We start from the raw sequence: 22,892 nt of genomic DNA on the forward strand, positions 1-22,892 counted from the left end.
TCCGTTAGGTGAAACAATTTGTAAAGGCTTCAGATAGTAATAACTATATTTGATATAGTTATTATTATATTTATTAATTGGTTTGTTTTCCGCAGTTACAGTCTCTGGACGAGGAATGTGTTCTTGCAGCAGCCCAAACAACTTCGCTTGTGATGATTGTCGCTGTATTCTTTCCTCATCCGTTTGTGACGGCGAAATAAATTGTAATGATGGCAGCGATGAAGTTGATTGCAGTAAGTGGTGATGAATGTAGTTTTTTCTATGTATATTATACTTTCATCAGTGGTTTTAGTTGGCCTGGGTTACATTCGAAGTTCGGTCATACAAAAAAAAAAATAGTACCGACTGCTTTTTTCTAACCTATAACTTAGCAATGAAGATGACGGGTTAGTAATGCACAGAAATTTTTATGGAAAAAAACAAAAAAACTATTACATTAGGTTACTATTGTTATACAGCAATACAACACAAAGTTAACATTTCACAAATTTGAGGTCCCTTCTGAGTCAGGATTTCATCTTCCATACTAGACGAAAATTCAATCATAAAATTGTTTGTTCCAATAACTTTATGCAATAATGCCTCAACTTAATAATCACCTAACGAGATGAAAGGTCTGCTCGTCTTTAATGATAAAACCAAAGGTTGACCGCTCTATGGTAGCCTTCCAGTGTAGTACCAGAATATCGTGAATCTGGAGTGGTAAAAGAAGAGACCCACGGTTCCAGAGGCTCACACGATGACGAAGAAGAGCTTAATTTCCTCTGGGTACTCTGCATTGCAGAAATAAGTTCCGGAAAAAAAGTTTTAACAATAAATTTCAACACCTTTTAAACGTTCTCTCTTCCCTGAGTATGTCAAATCTTACGTGAGGCATATTAACAAAAATAAAGATAGTACTAATGATATAAAGTGTAGTTACTTTAAATAGTCGGTCCGAAAATAATATTTTATCATTATAGATATTATCATCAAATAAAAGTCTTAGGAAATACAAGTTTAACCATTTAAAGTAAAAATATCTTTTTAGAGTATTAAACCTTGTTCGGTATGTTAAACTTTCCCTGAAACAATGATAACTATAATAAGGATAGTGCTATAGACTTAAAGTGTAGTTACTGTAAATAGACGGCCCAAAGATGACATTTACTATCAAACAATATTATTACCAAAGACAAGTTTAACTTGCTATCTAATTGTAAACTGTAATAAATATCAATAAACAAAAACATCTTATCAGTATCAACAACTTGATGGCTGATTTTTCTTGCTTTTGTTAAAATTCCAACTCCTTTTTACACTCATTGGCCTGTTTTTAGGCAATTATTTCTTGACTGCTATTTCTTCCATTCGAAAAATCAGCCGCAATATCACAGATGACATCAATGACTGGTATTCTTACCGTTACGACGGGAAATTCAATAACGTTCGGAATTTTATCCATGATGGTGGTAACGATATGTATGATGACGGAAACAAGGTAACTAAAAAAGATTTTACAGATTTATCTTCCGAAAATGCGTCAGTGTGTGACAAAAATAAATTAATATAACGTAACAAGATACGTGAAAAAATTAATTAGTATGTGCAGTGTTGGTCAATGCCCCTAGACTACGTCTGACAAGTGCTTTTTGTAAGTCTCAACTCAGACAGAAAATCACTCCGTCTTTTGCATTGATTCAACGTTTTCCGAAATTGCATGAATGTGCAAAATGGGTTAACTTGTTGGCTTGAAAATACGCTTTCTTCGTTAACTTATGCTTATTGTTTTTACAAAAAACAAATGAATATAATAGTGGTAATGTATAAGCCATTATTTTTTTATTTTTCAGTATTTCTATTTTTATATCATTTTCAATTTATTGTTAGCATGCATAGCACCACGTTAGTAAATGTGTCTTCATAGTAGGCTACCATATTCTTGTATGCAGCTTTATCTTCATGTAACGTCTGGAGAAGAATTGAGAATTGACTATGACCAGACATATAGGTAAAAATTTTTTTATTTTTATTTACTTTGCAATTTTGGTAGAAAGATGACTTTGTTGAATCTTAAACAAAGGAAACCAAGCAACAGCATGGCATTTAGGAGAATCAGGATTAAAGAAGTTAACGTGTTCGATTGTAGCCTACACCTTGCCATTGTCAAGTGTTAGAGTGACGTAGGCTACTTATTTACTTTACATTGTACAGAATAAAAAATGCTAGAGAATAGTTTATGTCACAAATCAGCAAATAGCCTAATGGGTACAAGACATGATGATTTAAAGATACGTCTAACTCCAGCAGATGGTAGATTCAAAAAAAAGTTATTCATTCACAAAATTTTTAATTATTAATTTTTTTATAACTATTTTTGCTCTTGACATGATCATACTGAGGATGCTGTGATAGCGAAATCGATTTATGATAAAGAAAATGAGGCTGGTAGGCTTACACGGTTTGTTGCATGGAGTGACAAGGCTAATTGTTTATAACAATTACTTTTCTGTTACAATTGATCTTATTAATAGGAATGAGACCTTTGACTTTGTGAGCCATGCGGGCCATCCTTTTGTTTTCCTGCTATGGATCAAGAACAATAATGGAAACCCAGTAAACTTCACACTTCAGGTACCGGTATCTTGATAGCCCACTTCTAAAATTCCTTGTAACGTTGAAACTATCGTTCTATCTGTCACGACAACGTAACGAAAACTCTCATTTTATTGACGAACAAGCCTTTAATCGTCGCTTTGCTTTTAAAAGTTAATCTGAGAGGAATAATCTCAACTTGAGCAAACGAAGACCATAATGTAAGAACTAAGCGTTCACAAAACTAATGTTAATAAATGTTACCAAACTATATTTGCTTTGTGCTTATAGATTTTGAAAAATAAAACTCTTCTTTAAACCTATTTGGTTAGATTTTGATAGCCAGGGTAGGTTATTGGTAGGTACCATAGCTTAGCTGTACTCGGCACAGGAGGAACGATTACCTGACCGTTACTTGAAATGTGAGCTGACAGTTTTTCAAACTGAACTTATTTTATTTTCAAATTTACCGAAACTAGGATTCAGCGAATGCTATTATGAGGAGAAAACAACATCCCTTTTCGATTACACACAAAACACAGTTTCACATTAAAGTCTTGTTTTTTTTTTTGATTAACCGTCCGTTTGATAAAACTTCGGCCTCACTGAGACCCAGGCTGTCGATTAAATAAACTCATCCATGGCTTGAACAACTGTTACTTCCACACTCATTGGAAACAGGCTGCTGTGCCTTGCTGTGCCTTTAGGTAACCATTTAATGACATGCTGGATAGTGTACAATAAATTAGTTTTCTTTCTGTTTTGCAAAATGGAATGAATAAGCATACTGTGTAAATCATAATATAGAACACGTTCAAGAATAATTATAGTAGGTCTAAGACTTGAACTACCAAGGATAAGCTTGGATAAGAGGTAAGCTTGAATTTGAAATGAATGACATGAAACCTTGTAAAACTGTTGTTACTAAAGGTGGAAAGTGACACCGGTGCTGAAAACCAAGGACTTTATTCGTTGATGAACGGGGAAGTGAAAGAGGGTTATTTCACTACAGAATATCATGTGTTTCAAGTCAGCGTTGCCAATATTGACCCGAGCATTTGCGAAGTTTATTTCTTAATCTCAAGTTCTAGGGTAAGTATATCTCATAATACAGTTTTATTGAAAAAATAAGACTTGATAAGGTGAATTTTATTTAGGCTCAATCATGAAAATGAAATATCTTCTGACAAGTCGTGTGAAAATAAATTCGTTTACATTTCGGCTCTGTTAACTTATCTTCGGAAATGCCAGTTTGATAAAATGTAATTTTTTAATAATGTATAATAAAGTAAAGTTTATAACAGCATATAATAATAATAATAACAATACATCATAATAGAATGATTGTTTGTTGATAACAATACAAACGTTTTTAATTTTAAATCTACATGTTTTTGAAGATTTGGAAATCGATGGGCAACTACAATTTTTCTCGAATTCGATTCTCAAGTCAAACTGACATTCTCAACAACATTGTGGCAGTGACTGGCAGCCCTCGTAGAGTTATGATGGGCTATACACTTTTGTCAAGGTAACTGCTAGAGCACAAAAGTTTTAGTAAGTTCATAAGTTTTTATATGCAATAAATGCAATTGTAGAAAGCTGTATGAATAGCCTAAGGCTTCCTTATATCAAGTCTATTTTAATTTGCGTTTTGTGCAGAATTTTTAAATGTTACTGATATAATTAGCGTAGCCTAAGCTTACAATAGGACCACTTAAAAACATCACGCATGGAAAATCAATAAATGTAAAACTCCCTTTTTAAAAATAAATTTTAATTTGGGAGCAGATGAGCTGAAGCGCTTGATGAGTCTGGATGAAACCTAAAATACAGAATTTATTCAAAAAAATAGTAAATTTTGAAGTGGTTTAGCAGTATCTGAACAGGGGATTTCTCAAAATTTGACCACGTGATTTTGACGTCACTTCCCCTGTTAACTACCACGTGGAACATCTTCACCCTGCTCCAAGTTTGAGAGTCACTAATAGTGCATGCTTTTAGTGTCGTTTAAGTTGATTTTACAGCCTTTTCGCGGTCAGTGAATCTGTAATCACAGACCAACAAAAAATGTGGGCACAAAAGAAGAGAGTCATTTTAGAGTATTTCAGGACCCCTGATTCCGAAAATGCACTTAGTTTTTTCGAATTGGCTCTAGTTTTCGAGATATTCGACAATGAAAATATTTTTGAAATCGTTACGTCACTCAAAAGATTTCAATTAGCAAATTACTTATTTTTAGCCCTGTTTACCATTATGATGTCATAATTGCACTTGTCTAGTTCAATTGGTTGATATGTTACGAAAGTTGAAAACGCAAGCAAGGGTTGAAATGAACTGTGATTAACGTAAGGGAGGCATGAACACTCAATGAAAGCAATTGTAAATCAGTAGGCCTACATCATAAAAAAATAGCCCCAAAGTCATGTGTTTATGAATGCAGCCTTATATTGAAAAGGTAGGCCTACTGAAATGGATACTTGTAGCCTACAAATGAAATTTTATTCTAAGCCTTTGCTAAGGCCAAGTTTTTGCTGCAAGAAGTTTTTTTTTTGGTCTATAGCAGGGTTCACCAAACTACGGCCCGCAGGCCAGAACCGGCCCGCAAACTAATTTCATCCGGCCGCCACGTGCTGCGAAAATAACAGCTGCACTACAACTGATAAGGAAAAAAGTTACCAAACTTTTTGTAAGGAACTGACCAGTGCTTCCACTTTTACAAAGCTAGATTACCACTTGTATTACCACATTTGTCCTCAGATTACCACATTTTTTACTGTGATTTTTTACCCGATCTTAACCGTATTTCGACTTACTTTTACATTAACACAGTGGCTATGTTTACCCACTTGTTGCCATAGTTACTATCAGGTGTTGTCAGAGTTAGGATTAAAGTTAGTAAGGGTTAAGGTAAGACTTAGAAATAAGGTTAGGGTTTTGATCTTTACCCAGAACTAAAAATTTTTCTAAAATGCAAGTTTTTGTTTTCAACAGCTTTAAACTTTTCTAAAATTACGACAGAATTCCTTATCCGGCAACGCTATTATTTGGTTATATTTACACTATATAGTGTAAAATAAGGCCTAAAACAACTACTCAGTTTAACAGAACGTCCGAAATAAGAAAGCAAAGTACCAGTAGCTAAGCCAGGAATTTTGAAAGGGGGGGTTTTGGCGGCCGCCGGGTTTCGCCCGCCGACCTCTTCGCCAAAGGTGACACCCAGCGGCGGGGGGTCTGGGGGGCCTCCCCCAGAAATTTTTGAAAAATTACTTTAAATTTGGTGCATTCTGAGAGCATTTTCAACAACACTGTGGGTATAAATATTCCTGTAAAATGGTGCTGTCTGGTGGCATAGCAAAAGAATCAGATCATGTTTTCTTGGGCATTTTTCGGTAATAAAGCTAAGTCTCTATGTTTTCGTGTTGCTAACTCCTGGCTGAGATATTTGAATGTTTACTATTCGAAAAACTCGCTCTTTTAATGCAGTTTCGTTTAAAATTAGGCAAACTTTGTTTTAGAGACATAGAGACTGCAAGCATCATTCTCAATATCGTGACGTCACACGCGTGCCAAAGGGGGGTTGTAACCCCCCCCCCCTGGCTACGCCACTACAAAGTACTGTGCTTGACACCGCAGCTAGAATCTGAAAGACATATTGACTATGAATATGATCACATGGTCACCCTACCTTCAAAGTCAAAAGCCAGGACGCATTCCAAAATCAAACCGAAAACAGCGGAACATGCTAGTCACATGCTATTATAAGTAGTTTTTTGCATATCTGTTCGATTTTGGAGGACAACAGTTTTAATGCTCTTATTTATTGATAGTATTTTATGTCAAATTTTCAAAATTTATAATTTCCACATTTTGGCAACATTTCCACGCAAAATTTCCATATTACCACATTTTTACCACAAATTTTTCATTACCACATTTTTACCACAAGCATGATGAAAATTCCACAATTGTGGTAATTACCACAAAAGTGGAAGCGCTGGAACTGACGTTGCTGTTGAGCTACACGCAACCTGCTAATGATTTTTCGATATTGTTTCTTCTTATGACATCTCAACCTTTGTTGTTCAAAACACCAATGTTTCATCAGTGTAATGTTTTTTCAAGAGTACGATGCCCTGCAGTGTATCACAGCAGTGCCGGTCAGGGCATTTCGGGCCCTGTGCGGAATATCTTTTGCGGGCCCCAATGACAATGATCCAATTCAGTAGCGTAGCTAGGTATTTTGAAAGGGAGAGGGGGGCTGACGGCCGGCGGGCAAAAATTTTGAAAAATTACATTGAATTTGTTGCATTCTGAGAGCATGTTCAACAAAAATTTGAATATGAATATTAGGCTACTGTAAAATGGTGGTGTCCCTGTTCGGTGTCATAGCAAAACGATAAGATCACGCTTTCTTTCGCATTTTTCGGAAATACAGCTGAAGCCGCAACTGACTTCAAGGATACTGGTACTTGCTTGTGAATCGAATTGAATTTTTTCCATTGGAAATGACAAAAACCACTACATTTTCTGAGTAAATTGCGGGCCCCTTAATTTGCGGGCCTTGTGCGATCGCACGGTTTGCACACCCCAAAGACCGGCACTGATCACAGCGGGGGATAACTTTTCCAGCAACCTTTCGATTTTCATCACAACTTTGCTATTCCACCGCTGAATTTGTTATTTATTGTGTTCAATTCAAGTCGATGGAGATTCTAAACAGTTGTAAGCTTATATCTTTTCGCAATTTGCATCCGGCCCGCAGCTGTTAATCTCGCAACAATCCGGCCCTCAGAGAAAAAAAATTGGTGACCCCTGGTCTATAGGCTAATAAATGGCATATAGGCTAATAAAATATGCTTTGACAAGTATAATGCTGTACAAACAACCCAGATATATTTTACTGCATGAGGCAAGGTAGAGGAGCAACGCATTCTGCGATAGATACAGCGCTATAATTATAAAAACAAGCATTATTATTACTTTGACATGAAGCTGGGTGATCAAGATAAGTCCTGGGTTCCTCCTAAAGTATGCAAACATTGCACTCAAATCCTTTTCTGATGGGCTCAAGGCTAAGAAGAAGTTCAGAGTGTCATGGCATAAAGAGAGCTGTGGAATCGCCATGAAAATTGATACTTCTGTACGGTGAGCATATTCCAAAGAAGTTGGAACATCATGGAGTGTGCAAGGCAGCCATTGCGTGGACGTTGCCATTTCTGTTTTTTCTTTGCCCTCTCTTGTTTCAAGTGGTGATTTTCTTGAAACAATAGGAAAACGGGCATGACTGAGAGTAACCTCAATACCTTCAGTAATGCTTCGGAGCAAGGTCAAGCTTTTTTCTCAAGACCATTTCTACCACCTACTGTACTAGTTAAAGATTTAGTTATCAAAAGTGGTAGCTGATATCTTGGCTCCTCATCTCGATCAACGTGGCATTCTTGACTCCGAGGCCAAAATTACGTTCTTCCGCAACAAGGATAAAATTCTAAGCAGCTACTTTACTGAAGAACATAACTTTGTATTCTGTAATTATATATATAAATAGCCTTCGTATCTTGACCGGTGTTGCTCAGTAGGCTTACCATAATAAAGAATTGCGTTTGTTCACCGATAGCTTTGTTTTGCTTATTTGTCTAGTTTGTTAAGCAAAACAACGTATGCACTTTGTTTGTACTTAGTAGCTTGTCAGTGTTTATGGAGTTGCTAATTAAACTACTTTGCTTACTACAAGTTTGTGTTACTGCCTCTTATTGTGTCCATTAAGATGCTAGAATGCATTAGAAGATAGCGAGTGAGCAGTTTTAGGGATAAGCGAAAACTCGATATTTTGAAAAAATTCAAACCAGGTGAACCAGGGTCAAACGTTGATATTTTTTTGTGAAATTTTGTGTAGGAGATACATTCACCAAAAGGAACAATATTACAAACTGACGAAAGATTTAAAAAAAAAAAAATTTTTTTCGAGATTTTGAGCCAGACTTCTCTCCATTCATGTTAACTTCCTTCTGCAATTAAAATTTAAATGCAAAAATGTATTTCTTTTTCAGGCGGAATGGATATCCAGTGACCCGAAAACACGTTGAAAATACTCTTCGGTACATTATGTCGAGTTTAGCCACAAGTGAGTGCGGTTGTCTTCTATTGTACAATATACCAAGATCTAAGTTAGATAAAATTTTGAACTTTCTGCAAAATCAACATGTGTGATATCAAAGTGTAAATTTAGTTTTAACTGTCGTCAAATTTGAAATGAACAATGTGGCAGAAGCTAATGTAAAACAAGAGAAAGAGAAACCTTTTATTTTGTCTGTTGCGACAATAGTACGGTACAATTATACACAATACGAATAAAATAGTACCATAGCTATCTAAATACCACAACAGACAGGAAGCAGCGAAAGACTATATCAGTCATCGAGTCAGTTGCTTCCCAGTTCTTAATGTGACAAATGTCAAGCATTGGCAAATTACGTTGAAACAAGATAGGCTAATGTTCAGTAATATTAATGAAAGAAAAGAAATCATGTGCTGCTGCGATCCTCAAGTGAAGTCCTGTGGTTTTATTCAAATATAAACTTTATTCCGGGTGATTAAAAATAGGAAAAACTTTTGAAGTCAATATACTCTTGTAGCAAGGGCGTTTAAATTTCAGTGCAACCAAGAAAAGTTCAAGCCAATAGGGTTGCCAGAGGTTAATATAAAAAAGAGCCCAAGCTTATGCAAAAAGTAGCACAATTTTTTGGGGTGTTCTAAAATGGAGCCCAAGCAAAGAGATAGGCTATTATAAAAAATTAAACAAAATTAATACAAAATTAAAACAGATCTCAGAAAATTAATGGTTTTATTTTTCATGAAACTACAGTTCAACGTTTTAAATAAATTTTATTGACTTTAACTTTCTGCTTCTTTGCTTTAATGAAAATAAGCTTTGGATAACCGAGTTTCAATCAATAAGTTAATTTAATGTGAAGTATGGACGATAGGTCTACTACTACTTAACAACTACTAACTGATCAAACAGACACTTCCCAATTAACGAACTCTGACGTGACGAATTCTGCATCAACGACTTCTGCACCGACGACTTCTGCACCGACGACTTCTGAACTGAAGAGCTCTAATAAAACGTCTGCTCTACTTACAAATTTAACATCATTACGTCCAGCATATCTTCTCCTTGGAGGTACGGCTATTTTGTCAGATAACTGCAGTACTTAACTACTTATACGTTGATATAATGTCTATAGTTTTTCCATTCTTTTGAGCTACAAGCTATGCATGACAAAAGAACGGCCACCATTGTTAGTAAAAATATAAAATGTCACCTCGTTAGTTCCATCATTGCTTTGTGTTGGGTCTAATTCCAGATCGGGTCATACAAAACTAATATTGACTGCGCTTTTTCTAGCAGCTTAGCAGTGAGCAATGAGCATGTCAGGTTGGTAATAAGGCTATCGTACATCGAAAGCTTGCCGAGAAAAGAAAACTATTGCCCATAGACTGCTATTATTACTGCACAATGTAAAAAAATTTACAATAACATAAACAGATGACAGACGATAACTTAACATGATTGAATAGCACTATTCCAAAACAAATACAATACAATAACATAATAATAGCATAATAAATTCAATACTTGTCTAAACGCTTGAATTTATTATGTTATTATTCTGTTAGTATATTGTATTTGTTTTAAATAATGCTATTCAATCCTATCAAGTTATTGTCAGTCATTTGTTTATGGTATTACACAATTACTTCTTTCGTAAAGCTATAATAAAAAAAAAAAATATTTTAGAAACTTGAATTCCCGTCTGATGAGTCAAGGTTCTTTTTTCCATACAAGAAATAACAAATTGTTTTTAACCTTATGCAACAATGCTTGAGCTCAATGTTTTCTGGGTATTCTGCATTACATTAAGACAAGATAAAACAAATCAACAATAGATTTCAGTATCTTTTAGACCTCCCATAGTGTTTCAAACTTTACTTGAAGCAATAATAACCATAACAAAATGAAAATAGTGATAGTGATATAAAGTGTAGCTTCTACGAATAGTCTTTTTTTTAAATCTGTAAACGTTGATGTAGTTTACTGCAGGGTCGTTAGGAGGATAATTTAGGCCTGGAACCAATGCGATCTTTGATCCTAAAATTAAGAGATTTCTGAGAAGAAGGCACCACATTCAAAGAATACATAGTTTTTTAGAGTTTCAGGTCCCCTTGTGAAGGCTTCGGGCCCCTAAAATCATTCTTAATTGGGCCAAAAGTATCTCCTGGACACTTTGTCAATGCTACTGGCTGTCTGTACAATGAATCAAATAACTGCCTCTAAATATCAACATCAATAATCTGGTGGCTGCTTTTTTCTTCTTTTTGTTAAAATTCCAGCTCAATTTGACTTTCATTCGCCTGTTCTTAGGTAACTATTCGTTAACTGCCATCTCTGCTATACAAAACATCAACCAAAATATTACGGCGGATATAAGTAATTGGTTTTCCTACAATTACGATGGAAGATTCGACGACTTTCGATATTCAATCAGGGATGGTGGCAACGATATGTATGACGGTGGAAACCAGGTAACTTGAGCAGATTTATCTTTCAAACAGTGCAACAGTTTGCAATAAAAACTGAACTAAGAAAACATAACAATACCGGTTAAAGATTGAATTTATTTATATAGAGTTGGGCAATAAGTTAACTACTTCTGATATGTAGGGCTACTCTTTGAACGTCTCAACCCAGACAGTAAACAAGTTTTTTTGGTCTATGTAGATTTAACGTCTGTAGACATTGCATCAATGCAAAAGATGAACTCGTTTGTTATCTATAAAATAACTTTTTATTTGTTAATCTATATTTATTTTTTACACAGACCACATCAAAAAATATAGCAGTAGTAATACATACGCCTACATATTTTTTTATTTTTATTTTCTATATCATTTTCTTTTGATTATTATCTTGCATAGCATCACGTTAGTGCATGTGTCTTTACAGTATTGTATACTTATGTTCAGCTCTATCTTTATGAAACGTCGGGAGAGAAACTCAGAATTGGCTATGACCAGTCATATCGGTAAAATTCTTAACTTTTTCTTTACTTTGCAATTTTGGTAGAAAGATTACTTTTTTAACATTAGGCAAACCAACCAATCGAGAGCATGATATTTAAGTAATAAGATGAAAAAAGCTCTACCGCTTTCGGCTACATCTTGCCATTATTAAATGTCAAAAATCGTATTTACTGTATTGTATTGAAATAGAAATTGCTAGAGAATATTCAAGGTACAAAACGGCACATAAAGGCGCAGGACACGATGATTTAAAAATCCTGTTAACAAATAAATGATTAGAAAAATTTATCCATTTTTCTTTTCTTTTGCAATTGAACTTGTTAATAGGAATGAGACCTTTGAGTTTGTGAGCCATGCGGGCCATCCTTTTGTTTTCCTGCTATGGATCAAGAACAACAATGGAAACCCAGTAAACTTCACACTTCAGGTACCGGTATCTTGATACTTGTGAAAAAATTGAAATATTAAAACAATCGTTCCACTGTATACTGTATATGTCACTATAGCACAACCATAACTCTCTTTTTATTGATGAACACACCTTTAGTCGTCACTGTCCTTTTAAAAGTAAATCACAGACCATGAAAGGAATAATTTCAACTACTGCAAATTTAGTGAAGATAAAAAAGACCAAATGTAAGAAATAAGCATTGCCAAAACTAGCGTTGAATAATCGTTCCCAAGATTATGTGCTGTTATATTTTCATGTTTTCTAAAAAAAATCAACTATCTCTTTAAGCCCAATTGGTTAAATTTTAATACTGACAGTGGGCTACTGATAGATACCATTAGCATAGCCAAGCTTAAGAGATACGATCATTTCACCTTAACTTGAAACGTGAGCTAACAGTTTTCAACTCCACCGGAAGCGACAGTCTATCAAAAATTGACATTATTTCTAAATTTAGCCTACCGATGCGAGGATTTAACTAACGTTGTTGTTAGGAGATAATAATTTCCTTCATAAATACAATTTGGAGCAACGTCCTTGTTTCTTTGGTTAACTATCGGTGTGATTAGGTGTATGCAACAGTAAGATTCGGCTGTAGGTTCAATGAACGCTTCCAGTATTGCTTGAACAACTGTTGTTTCCACACTCGTCGGAAACAATTCTTGACATCAGTTCAGTTTGTTTTTATTTTTGACCGTCACAACGAAAAACAATATATGCCAAACATAGCAGAGGTCTAAGTAATAGGAAAACTTGCTAGAAAGTGCAATAGAACAAAATTAGTTTTCTTAAATGTCATAAATGAATAGAGTGTATCACAATATCAGAACTCGTGTAATAAGAATAATAATTATATCAAAACTTCAGCCAGTAAGGGCAAGCTCAGATAAGACGTAAGTGTGAAATTAAATGCGAAATAGAAACCAACTCTAGTCAATAAAAACAAAAAGATCAACCACTCATGCACGTTTCATGGAGGTACACCCTTTTTTTTCTTACAAATTTGATAACCTATTGTTTGACTAAAGGTTGAAAGTGACACCGGTGCCGACAACCAAGGACTTTATTCGTTGATGAACGGGGAAGTGAAAGAGGGTTATTTCACTACAGAATATCATGTGTTTCAAGTCAGCGTTGCCAATATTGACCCGAGCATTTGCGAAGTTTATTTTTTAATCTCAAGTTCGCAGGTAAGTAAATGTTATAGGACAGTTTTATTATAAAAATATGCACGATTTATGAAATGGTATTTATTCATTGTTAAACGTATCTGCAGAATTACCAGTTAACTAAAATATTTTTTTTTAATAAATAATAATAATGTTAATAATAATAGCCTATCAATAATATAAAAATACTAATAATGGACATATTAACAATACATTATTATACAATGCCCGCCTGTTAATAACAATACACATATGTTTTTTTAAATCTATTTTTTAAATTAAATTTAATTTATTTTTAATTTATTTTTAATTTATTTTTTTAAATCTATGTATTTTTGAAGATTTGGAAATCGATGGGCAACTACAATTTTTCCCAAATTCGATTCTCAACTCAAACCAACTTTCTCAACAACATTGTGGGAGTGACTGGCAACCCTCGTAGAGTTATGATGGGCTATACACTTTTGTCAAGGTAACTGCTATAACACAAAAGTTTTCTTAAATGGTGTATTCATGAGTTTCACTTTTAGCAGCTTGATTGTTGCTTACTTCACAATGTAGATACAGTATTAACAACCTGTTTAGCCGGATGTTGCGAGTTTGCAGCATCAGACTAAAACAGGTCGGTAGCATCTACTGTAGATTGTTAAGTATTCATACGTTGTTTACATCCAAAAAATTGAAGTGCAAAAAATTACACGAAAAGCTTTAGTAGGCTGCTGTTATGACTAAAGTACAATAGTACATGGCCATGAATGGTAGAATAGAAAAATCATATATTTAAGTTGTTTATGACGAGTTTAAATTTTGTATAATTTCATCCGTATTGACTTCCTGTTACTTTTAAATTGAAATATCTATTTCACTTTAGGCGAAGTGGCCTTCCAGTGTCCCGAGACCACGTTGAAAATACTTTACGGCACATTATGTTGAGCCTGGCCACAAGTGAGTGCGGTTGTCCTTTATTTCACAGTACCAAGAATTCCCTCTTATTTTGCTTCCAAGAAGCAACCTGGTCAAGAAATTTTAAAACTTTCCGCAAAATCAACATGTCATATCAAAACGTGAAATAAGACTTTTGCTATATGTTTGCTAATGAAAACAACTATCGGAACTCGGCTGGAAGATGGTTATGGAGTTATCTATAAACACTAGATATGCATTATAGGTGCCATGAACGTACGTTCAGGTAGTCCCAGTCAAAAAATCATTACTTTTTAGATTGATTAAGCTGCTTCTAAAAACTCTACACTGTAAGCGCAACACATCATTGGCTATAACTTGCAGCTGTTCCAACTGGGGTAAGATCAATTTCAAGAGGTGACTTGGATTTTCTTCCCTCCTGCACAGTCAGCCAAGTCGTAGAATCTGTATTTAGATGTGAATACGTATTTGCCTCTCCCTCATCATTTCAAGGCCCAGAAACTTGCAGGTGAGATAAAAAATTTATTCAAGGTTTGTGTCGATCTCTTAGTCACTCAGTGATAGATATCCTATATGTCCTTGCCACAGTGGCGTAGCTAGGGAATGTGCCGCCCGGGGCGGATTCAGATTTTTCCGCCCCTTCAAGAAAAAGCATGTGAAGATGAAATGTGTTTTTTTATCAGATTATAATCAAAATCAAAAATCGTAGTCTGAAAGTGCCGCCCTCCCTCCCCTAGCTACGCCACTGCCTTGCCATATTCAAATATTAAATTAAGGTAATTTTAGATAAACTTCAGACACTTCCCTTTAGTGTACTTTCTGCTAAACTACTGTCACACAATGCTAAGCTATGCATTTCACCACTGTTATCTTGAACTAACTGACCAATGCAAGATACAGTAGGTCTATAACACACTATTGCATTGCGTTTTTCTCAGTGATGGTAGTTTCAGATCTCCAGCATGGAATCCATGCGTTCTTTGTTTGCCCAAAAAACGATCATCTTTCTCAGCTAAAAACTGGATTATCTGGCACAACCAACTGTAGGCAGCAGCAGCTTTTTACCTTTTGCTGATCAGTTTGGGCGACCTATTTTGATAAAAATAAACAAAATTCTTTTTTGCGGCTGACCTAAATTGATAACGTACAACTCATGGTAGAAAGAAACAAAATTCCGTTTTACGGAAACTGGTTATCTGCAGATATGTTACAATACGTCAATTGATGTACGCCTTCCTTGTAGAATGTAGATAGTGACCGTTCTAACTTATTAAATAAATAAAATAGAAACTTGAAATTCATAGGATAGTAACATGAGACTAAAATTATAAAAGAAATAAAATTTCGCCCTCATAGCCTATTGTTTAATAGGGTGGCTCGTTTTGAACTATTTTTTTTTTTGTTAATTCTCTCGGGGTAGTGGGGAAATGGTGCCAATGAGTGACAAAACATTCATGACAAAGTTTGAGATTCGTAACAAATTGTCTTCAGCCTCCTCATGGGGCTCAAAATCGAAAAATGGGGTCAAAAACGCAATTTTTTCCAAAAATATTTTTAGTTTGGGTAGATACAATATTGTTTAGATATATCTAAAAATGGTGCCAATGATGATGTACCATTCTTTTTTGGTGCTTTTTTGATGTACCATTCTTGGGAAAAGATTCGGTAAAATTTTCAAAAAATCTAGCTAAAATTGTCAAAAAGAAATTTAATTGTGACATTTACCCTGTATATAGAACAGGGGTGGGGAACCTTTTTAGTATTGCGGGCCACATAAAATGAGAAATAACACAGGCGGGCCACTAAACATTTCGAAATTTTATTTAGGCCTAGGCCTACAGATAAAAAAGGCAGCGAAGTAGACGATGATTTATTTCACTTTCACAGCTAGTGGGATGGCTGAGAGTTTTTATTTTTGGTGAGTCGTATGATGTCTGCTGATACGGAAGATGTTGCAACTCTTAACTGCATCTCCACGTTTTTATCAGTCAGTCTGGAGCGAAGCCGACTTTTTGTTAGATACAATTTGGAAAAAAACTGCTCGCAACGGTAGGTGCTTCCAAACAGAGACACATATTTCAAAGCATGTTCCCGCCTGAATGGAAAATCATCAGCATTTATATAGCGTTGATAAAAGTTGAGCAGTGGAATGTTTTGGTACATCGCTTTCAACGTACCGTCACTCTGGAGCTCTACTATTTCATGTTGGAAGTTACTAGGAACATCAGTTGCAACCACATTGAAGGGAGAGGCAAAAATGTCTAACTCCATTTCTTTACTCTTTATGTCCAAAAATCATATGGCGGGAATATTATTGTATGAGCAGGGTCATCGAGAGCATAATTTGGGCCCGGTACCAATAAGATCCTTTGGCCCGCAAATCAAGACACTTCTAAGAAAAACGTGTTATATCCACACAATATTTTGGGTAAAGAAATTTTGACGCGGGCCACATGGAACAGTCACGCGGCTGCGGCCCGCGGGCCGCAGGTTCCCCACCCCTGAAATAGAACGTTCAAAGTAGGCAGATATTTCCAGCTGAAGTCGCCTACGCCCTTTGCTCTATGTTCTAATGTCGTTTATAAATTCAGTTGTTTGCGTGTTGCAAGCCTGACATACATCGGTATGTCAACAAGACATTTAACGACTAGAGCTGGGGAACACTTCAATTTGAATTCTGTACAGAAAAGCGCAATTAAAGATCACATTTTCTCATGTACAGAATGTCAAAACAACGTTTCTATCAAGCAATTTGAGATCATGTCCAGAGGCAGGTCTGAGTATCAAACTAAGATCTTGGAGGCCTTGTACATAAAACGTCACAATCCACTTTTGAACAGACAATTGTATGCTTGCGGCTCGTCTTTCTTGCTCTCTGTATTTTAAAATTATTTTTTTGCACCTTGCCTTTCTACCATATCATGTGATCTGTTTTACACCTTTTGATGCAGTTGCCTTTGATTCTCATGGAGCCTATCATTGAGTTTGAGCTAGTCAGAAGTACTGTGCAGTTTTTGTATTTTCCTGTTTATAGATTTAGTTAACCATTGTATTTTATTCAGATGTAGTTAAGTTGTATGTATATTATTCCTGAAGAGGACATGTCGAAAACGTTCGATATTTAATTGTTGCGTAGTTTTGTGTTTTTTGTAAATATAATAATCTTTAATATGTTAAACTTGATAACGTTGCTCGGCTTCGTATGCCTATGGTTCAACAAGACAAACTCTCTACCGAAGCTATATCTAAATAACCTAAAAAAAATTGAAGTAATTTGAACTATTCCTTCAGCTTCCTCACAGCTTCCGAAAATTTCCATTTTGCTGAAAATTTCGCATTTTGTTTGTGGTTACATAACTACAAACTTCGTCAGTGACCTAAATTCAAATAAAAGACGTTACTTTTTCATACCAAATTAACCCAATTTCATAAAAAAAATGACGCAATAGCTCAGGGCAGGTCTATAAAGAGAAATGCAATGACGTTTTATAGTTGGCAAAATGTCTAACGCAATTATGTATTATGTAATCACCCACAAAAATGCGAAATTGTCTGCACAATGGAAATTTTCAGAAGCTGTGAGGAAGCTGAAGGAATAGTTTAAATGACTCCAATTTTTTTTCTTAGGTTAATTAGATATATCTAAACAATATTGTATCTACCCAAACTAAAAATATTTTTGCGTTTTTGACCCTAGTTTTCGATTTTTGAGCCCCATGAGGAGGCTGAAAACAATCTGTTACGAATCTCAAATTTTGTCATGAGCTTTTTCTCACTCATTGGCACCATTTCCCCACTACCCCGAGAGAATTTAAAAAAAAAGTTCATAAACGAGCCACCCTACTGTTTAACGTTTAAAAGTTATAGATGGGTTTTTCTTAGAAGTGTCTTGATTTAAGGTTGGAGAATGTTATCATTAGCGGGCCGAATTATCCTCCAGTCGGCCTTGGATCAATGTACTGTATGTCGATTCAAATTATAAGTTAAATTTAAAATCTCAATTTATAGAAACGAAGTGGACAGAACAATTCGTTGTGTGGCTAGCCAACTTATGCAGTGCAGGATGGGAGGAAAAAGGAATAGACTGGACTTACTTCGTTTGCCATTCTTCAATATTAAGGTAAATTAGGTTACCGGTATAACTGTAACGACACTCCGGACTGAAAAGCACAAACTGAACAAGTTGGTAGAAGCACGATGCCGAGTAAATTATACGGTGGGAAACAGATCACATGAGGTGTAAAGTACAGGCATGATTGTAAAGTACAAGAATGTGACAAACAATTAGAATGTGACAATCAATGTTTAATCAGAATAATTTTAATTTTTTTGAATTGTTATTTTATCAAATTAAGACTTAAGTGTATCGCCATTGAAGATTTTAAATTCACTGCGCAATGCGCATGCCAACAATAAACTTTGAAATCAAGTTTTTTAAATAAGAGTTTTTTGAAAAAGATTGAATGACTTGTTCGCAAAAAAAGGCAATCGGCTACTTTACCGTTTTGTTTTTTGTCTCAAATATCACATTCAACCATTAATTTTCTTCTATCATCGACCAATTTGTATAGAAAAGTGTGTAACTTGGACCAGTGTGTAACTTGGACCAGTCCCCTTAATCAAAAATTAAAATCTTTTTATTGATATTTGTAAACACAGCATGAAAGAAACAATATAAAAGTCCGGATGTAAAAAAATTAGTTCATTTGGTTTTAAAACGTGGTCGAGAGTTTAGGATTTCTGGTTTTGGGTATGCTGATAGCTGATATTATTTTGGGTGGTCGGCCACTATGCGCTCACATGTTTTAAGCATGACTTTTAAGGCTTATGTGATGTTAGTATTATATTTGACCTACAAGGAGATGTTGCGATCAATTACAAGACATGACCAAATATAGAAGTCATAGGTTTGTCATTTTTAGCAATGCATGACAGTGTGTAACTTTGGCCAGTCATCTCACCCATTTTGTATGTTTTGACAAGAGCTTTTTATTCACGAGGCTTGTTTTTTCATGATTGTGTTGTTTTATTAAAGGCTTTTTATTGTTTAAACCTAATTTTAATATAAATTTTTAATAAAACACAAATACGCACCAAATGTGTAATTTGCACCATTTTAACTTCTTTTATTGTTTAATTATTCGGTATTTTGTTGTTGTATGTAGTTTATGTGTTCTGAGTTGGTTTGCAAGTGCCTAGAGTCTACCTGTGAGAAAAATAATACACATTGACCTGAAGTTGGCTGAGTTATAATTATTTTTCTTTAAGGGTTTAGAATACACACCTTTCCCATATCCGCTACACTTTGAACAAACTTGATACAAAAAAAGCCGATTTCCTAGCAAAATATTCAGTAGAGTAACTTATTATTGTAGTAACTAAGTCTACGAAAAAAATCAACGAAGCTGCATAAGATAAACTACTTGCGCCGTTTTCTTGCAGGGGATGCTGTCGCTGTTGCGCAGACTTGTAACTCGTCCCGGAGAAAAAGTAAACAATGAAATCAACACATTTTGTTTCCATGCTCATCGAGACGCGGCATACCCCCATGACGTCAAAGCGTTCTTGAATTATTGCGATGAAAATGTCCTGGATGATTTGCTCGACGAAGCAAGACGCTTCTACTACGCTTACGCATGGGCCCCAGATAGAGCAGGCATATGCAGGTAAAGCTTTGTTTAGGATAGGTTTTGATGAAAGGTCAAAGCTTGCCTTTGGAAAATAATGTGGAACGTTGTGCAGAAAAGTTTAAGATGAACGAGCCACATAGTATAAACAATTAAACATTGATCACAAATTAAATCTTTTTATAAATAATATATTGGTATGATAGAACTTGAGTGCTTTAGTTTTTGCTTATATAGAGCCTACTTAATCCATTCTCTTCAGAGAGAACTCTTGCTTTTTTGGAAGAAAAATACCTTTTCTACTTGCTCCTTGCTAATTTTAACCTCTATCTTAGTGTTTTCTATTTTTATGAGTTTTTTTTCGACTTACGACAGATGACTTGTTTTGGAGCAATGATGATATTATTGACACCGTGACCATATAATTCTCTCATCGGTCATGGTCATAGCCCTCTCCCATTTTTAAAAATGTTTTTACCCAATTTAAAATATTACCAAAACACATTCAACTTGTGTATGATAAAACCTCTTGTGCTTGACCGGGCAAGTATCATCTATGACAACTTTATACCAGGCGTATAGTGGCGTTGATATTTTAAGCAATTCCCTTTACTCAGTTACAAATACATCATTTATACTTTCAGGGCCTTTAACGTGCTGAAGGAGTGGTTTATTAATGCTGCTAATACCCGTTGCAATTTTAACAACCTCTTCGAGAAGGGACTCCCTGACCCAACAGCGCAGTATCTCAGAAGAGCTGTGGATATCGCACTTGCAACAGCTGAAACCTTGGAATCTTCGTCTTGTTCGGGTAAATTGCAGATAACTTAATTTCAAATAACACAAACACAGTTGTTAAGATGTGATAAGTACTGCATTTTATGCAGCACAATTTCAACAAATTTGCTCACATTTTGTAAATAAAGTAAAAAACAGAAATGTAAGTTATCAGTAAAATCAGATGTTAAAGCTTTGGTAGAGAGTTTGCTTTGTTGAACCATAGACAAACAAAACGAAGTAACTTTAGCAGGTTTAACGTGTTTTACTACAAAGAGATATAATACAATTAAAAATTAACCCAAACGTTTTCGACATGTACGTGTGTCCTTATCAGGAATTGCTTAAATCCGCAATATATATAAAATGAAAATTATAAGATAAATCTGACTATGCACTATAACTGTAACGACACTCCAGACTGAAAAGCACAAACTGAACAAGTGATAGAAGCACGATGCCGAGTAAATTATACGGTGGGAAACAGAGCACATGAAGTGTTAAGTGCAGGCATGATTGTAAAGTACATGCATGATTGTAAAGTACAGGAATGTGACAAACAATTAGAACACGCACAAAAGGAACGATAAGCCACAGGCGAATAACTGCCTGTTGAGAGGCGGATTGTTGCGTTTGATTCTTAAAGCTTCCATGATCTCAGTCTAAATTTCAGATCTGCTTGGAGAGATGATTTTAAATTGGTCAACCAGACATTTGTTGACAAGGGCTGGGAGCACTTAAACCCAAACTTAACAATTAAAAGTTCAATTAAAGAGCACATCACCTCTTGTGTAACGTGCACTGACAATGTCTCCATCGACCAATTTAAATTCATCTCTCGAGGTAGATCTAACAGAATAATGAACAGCATACCATAACAGAATAATTAGGCTACAAACTAAAAATCAAGCAGGCATGCTTGTCTGCGTTATATTTGTAGCCTATTGGGCTACAAGTTAGTTTTGAAATTTTGGCTACCAACTACAAAAGTTCAAAAAAGTGCAAGCAATTTGTCCACAACTTTTTTTTTCAACATACCATTTTCGACATACTGTAACTTATGTAGATTCTGAGTAAAAACGCGAGCCGCAGATAATGTTCACGCGGGCCGCACTTTAGACATCCCTTAATGCAAAGTGAATGATGGTAGTTTTTGAAACCATTTATTTATGTGCGGAATTTGTTTAGAATCTCCTGAAGTAATAGCTGCTGACGAACCTCTCCCGTTCAATTGCATGTGAACTGGTGGATTACTCCAACTAGGTAATTGCTGGTTTAGGAAAAATACACATTTTTGAACTGTCGTCAGGGGCGGATCAAGCAAGTAGCCTTAGGGAGGAGGGTGATTTTAACAAAACATATTGATATGTATGTCTACAAACATCTGACCTTAAACTAAAGTTAATTTTCTGTGTGTCAGGTTGCAATCGCCCTCTTACTTTTACATCAGCTAATGACTGACGTACCTTGAACTCTGTTTTGTGTGCAATATACAAGTTTTATATAGTTATATAATTAATTAATTATATAACTAAATTATAACTAATTATATATTATTTTTTATATAGTTTATACATATAAGTATATGGTTTTGAACATAAATTAACACTTTAATCTTTATTTTTTAGAAAACGTTCTGAAAGGCCGGAATACACGAGATCAGCTCACAAAATAAACTAGAAGATGTGTCCAAATTAATTTCAACGAGTTGGCTGAATTTATTTGCCACAAACATCTGACCTTGAAACATTTTAATGCTGAAATTGATAGAAGTGTCTTAATCGAAACAGTCAGTTTGTTTACATACATGACAACTTTAAATCTTGCTACTTGAATAAAGTAGTGCGTGTTTGTACATAACTTACAATTTTGCAATGTTTTCATTACCTTCATCATTTCAACCGAGTTTTATGGCAACAATTTACCATCCTTTGCAAATCTTGATCACTTTTATTTTCCTTCAAGTCAGCAATCATCAGTATTCAGTACAACGTCGTTTTGCAATGTGCACAGTCATCAATCTTTTGGACGTCTTCTTTTTTTATGCAAGTCATAGCCTACTACGACATTTTTTCAAGTGATTTTATTTTCCTGCGACGAAAGTATAACCGCTTCTATATATACCCTGACTATATGGGTTCACGATCAAAAGTAGTTTAATATTTGCACTTCGAGGAGTATACTGCATCTTGCTGAAATAGCACAAGTCAAAAACATAATTTTTTTGTCAGCTTCATTCAGTGTCCTTGCACCTTCATGTAATGATTTTTACATTTTCATTTA

At 35.1% G+C, this 22,892-nt stretch overlaps 1 protein-coding gene across 1 annotated transcript; it reads left to right on the forward strand.

Moving 5' to 3' along the window:
• The first annotated feature begins 1,871 nt into the window (after positions 1-1,871).
• Positions 1,872-22,859, forward strand: LOC145774575 (uncharacterized). Its single transcript, XM_082585841.1, has 18 exons — positions 1,872-1,990; positions 2,514-2,613; positions 3,505-3,666; positions 3,975-4,105; positions 8,625-8,698; positions 9,599-9,760; positions 11,003-11,163; positions 11,605-11,663; positions 11,989-12,088; positions 13,141-13,302; positions 13,623-13,753; positions 14,153-14,226; positions 14,569-14,713; positions 18,214-18,325; positions 19,648-19,871; positions 20,477-20,643; positions 21,798-21,872; positions 22,238-22,859. The coding sequence occupies exons 1-17, from the start codon at positions 1,893-1,895 to the stop codon at positions 21,848-21,850; spliced, it is 2,115 nt and encodes a 704-aa protein (XP_082441967.1). The 5' UTR covers positions 1,872-1,892; the 3' UTR covers positions 21,851-21,872; positions 22,238-22,859.
• Positions 22,860-22,892: the final 33 nt, after the last annotated feature.

This window comes from Aplidium turbinatum, chromosome 7 (assembly GCF_918807975.1).
Source record: "Aplidium turbinatum chromosome 7, kaAplTurb1.1, whole genome shotgun sequence".
Lineage (NCBI taxonomy): Eukaryota > Metazoa > Chordata > Ascidiacea > Aplousobranchia > Polyclinidae > Aplidium > Aplidium turbinatum.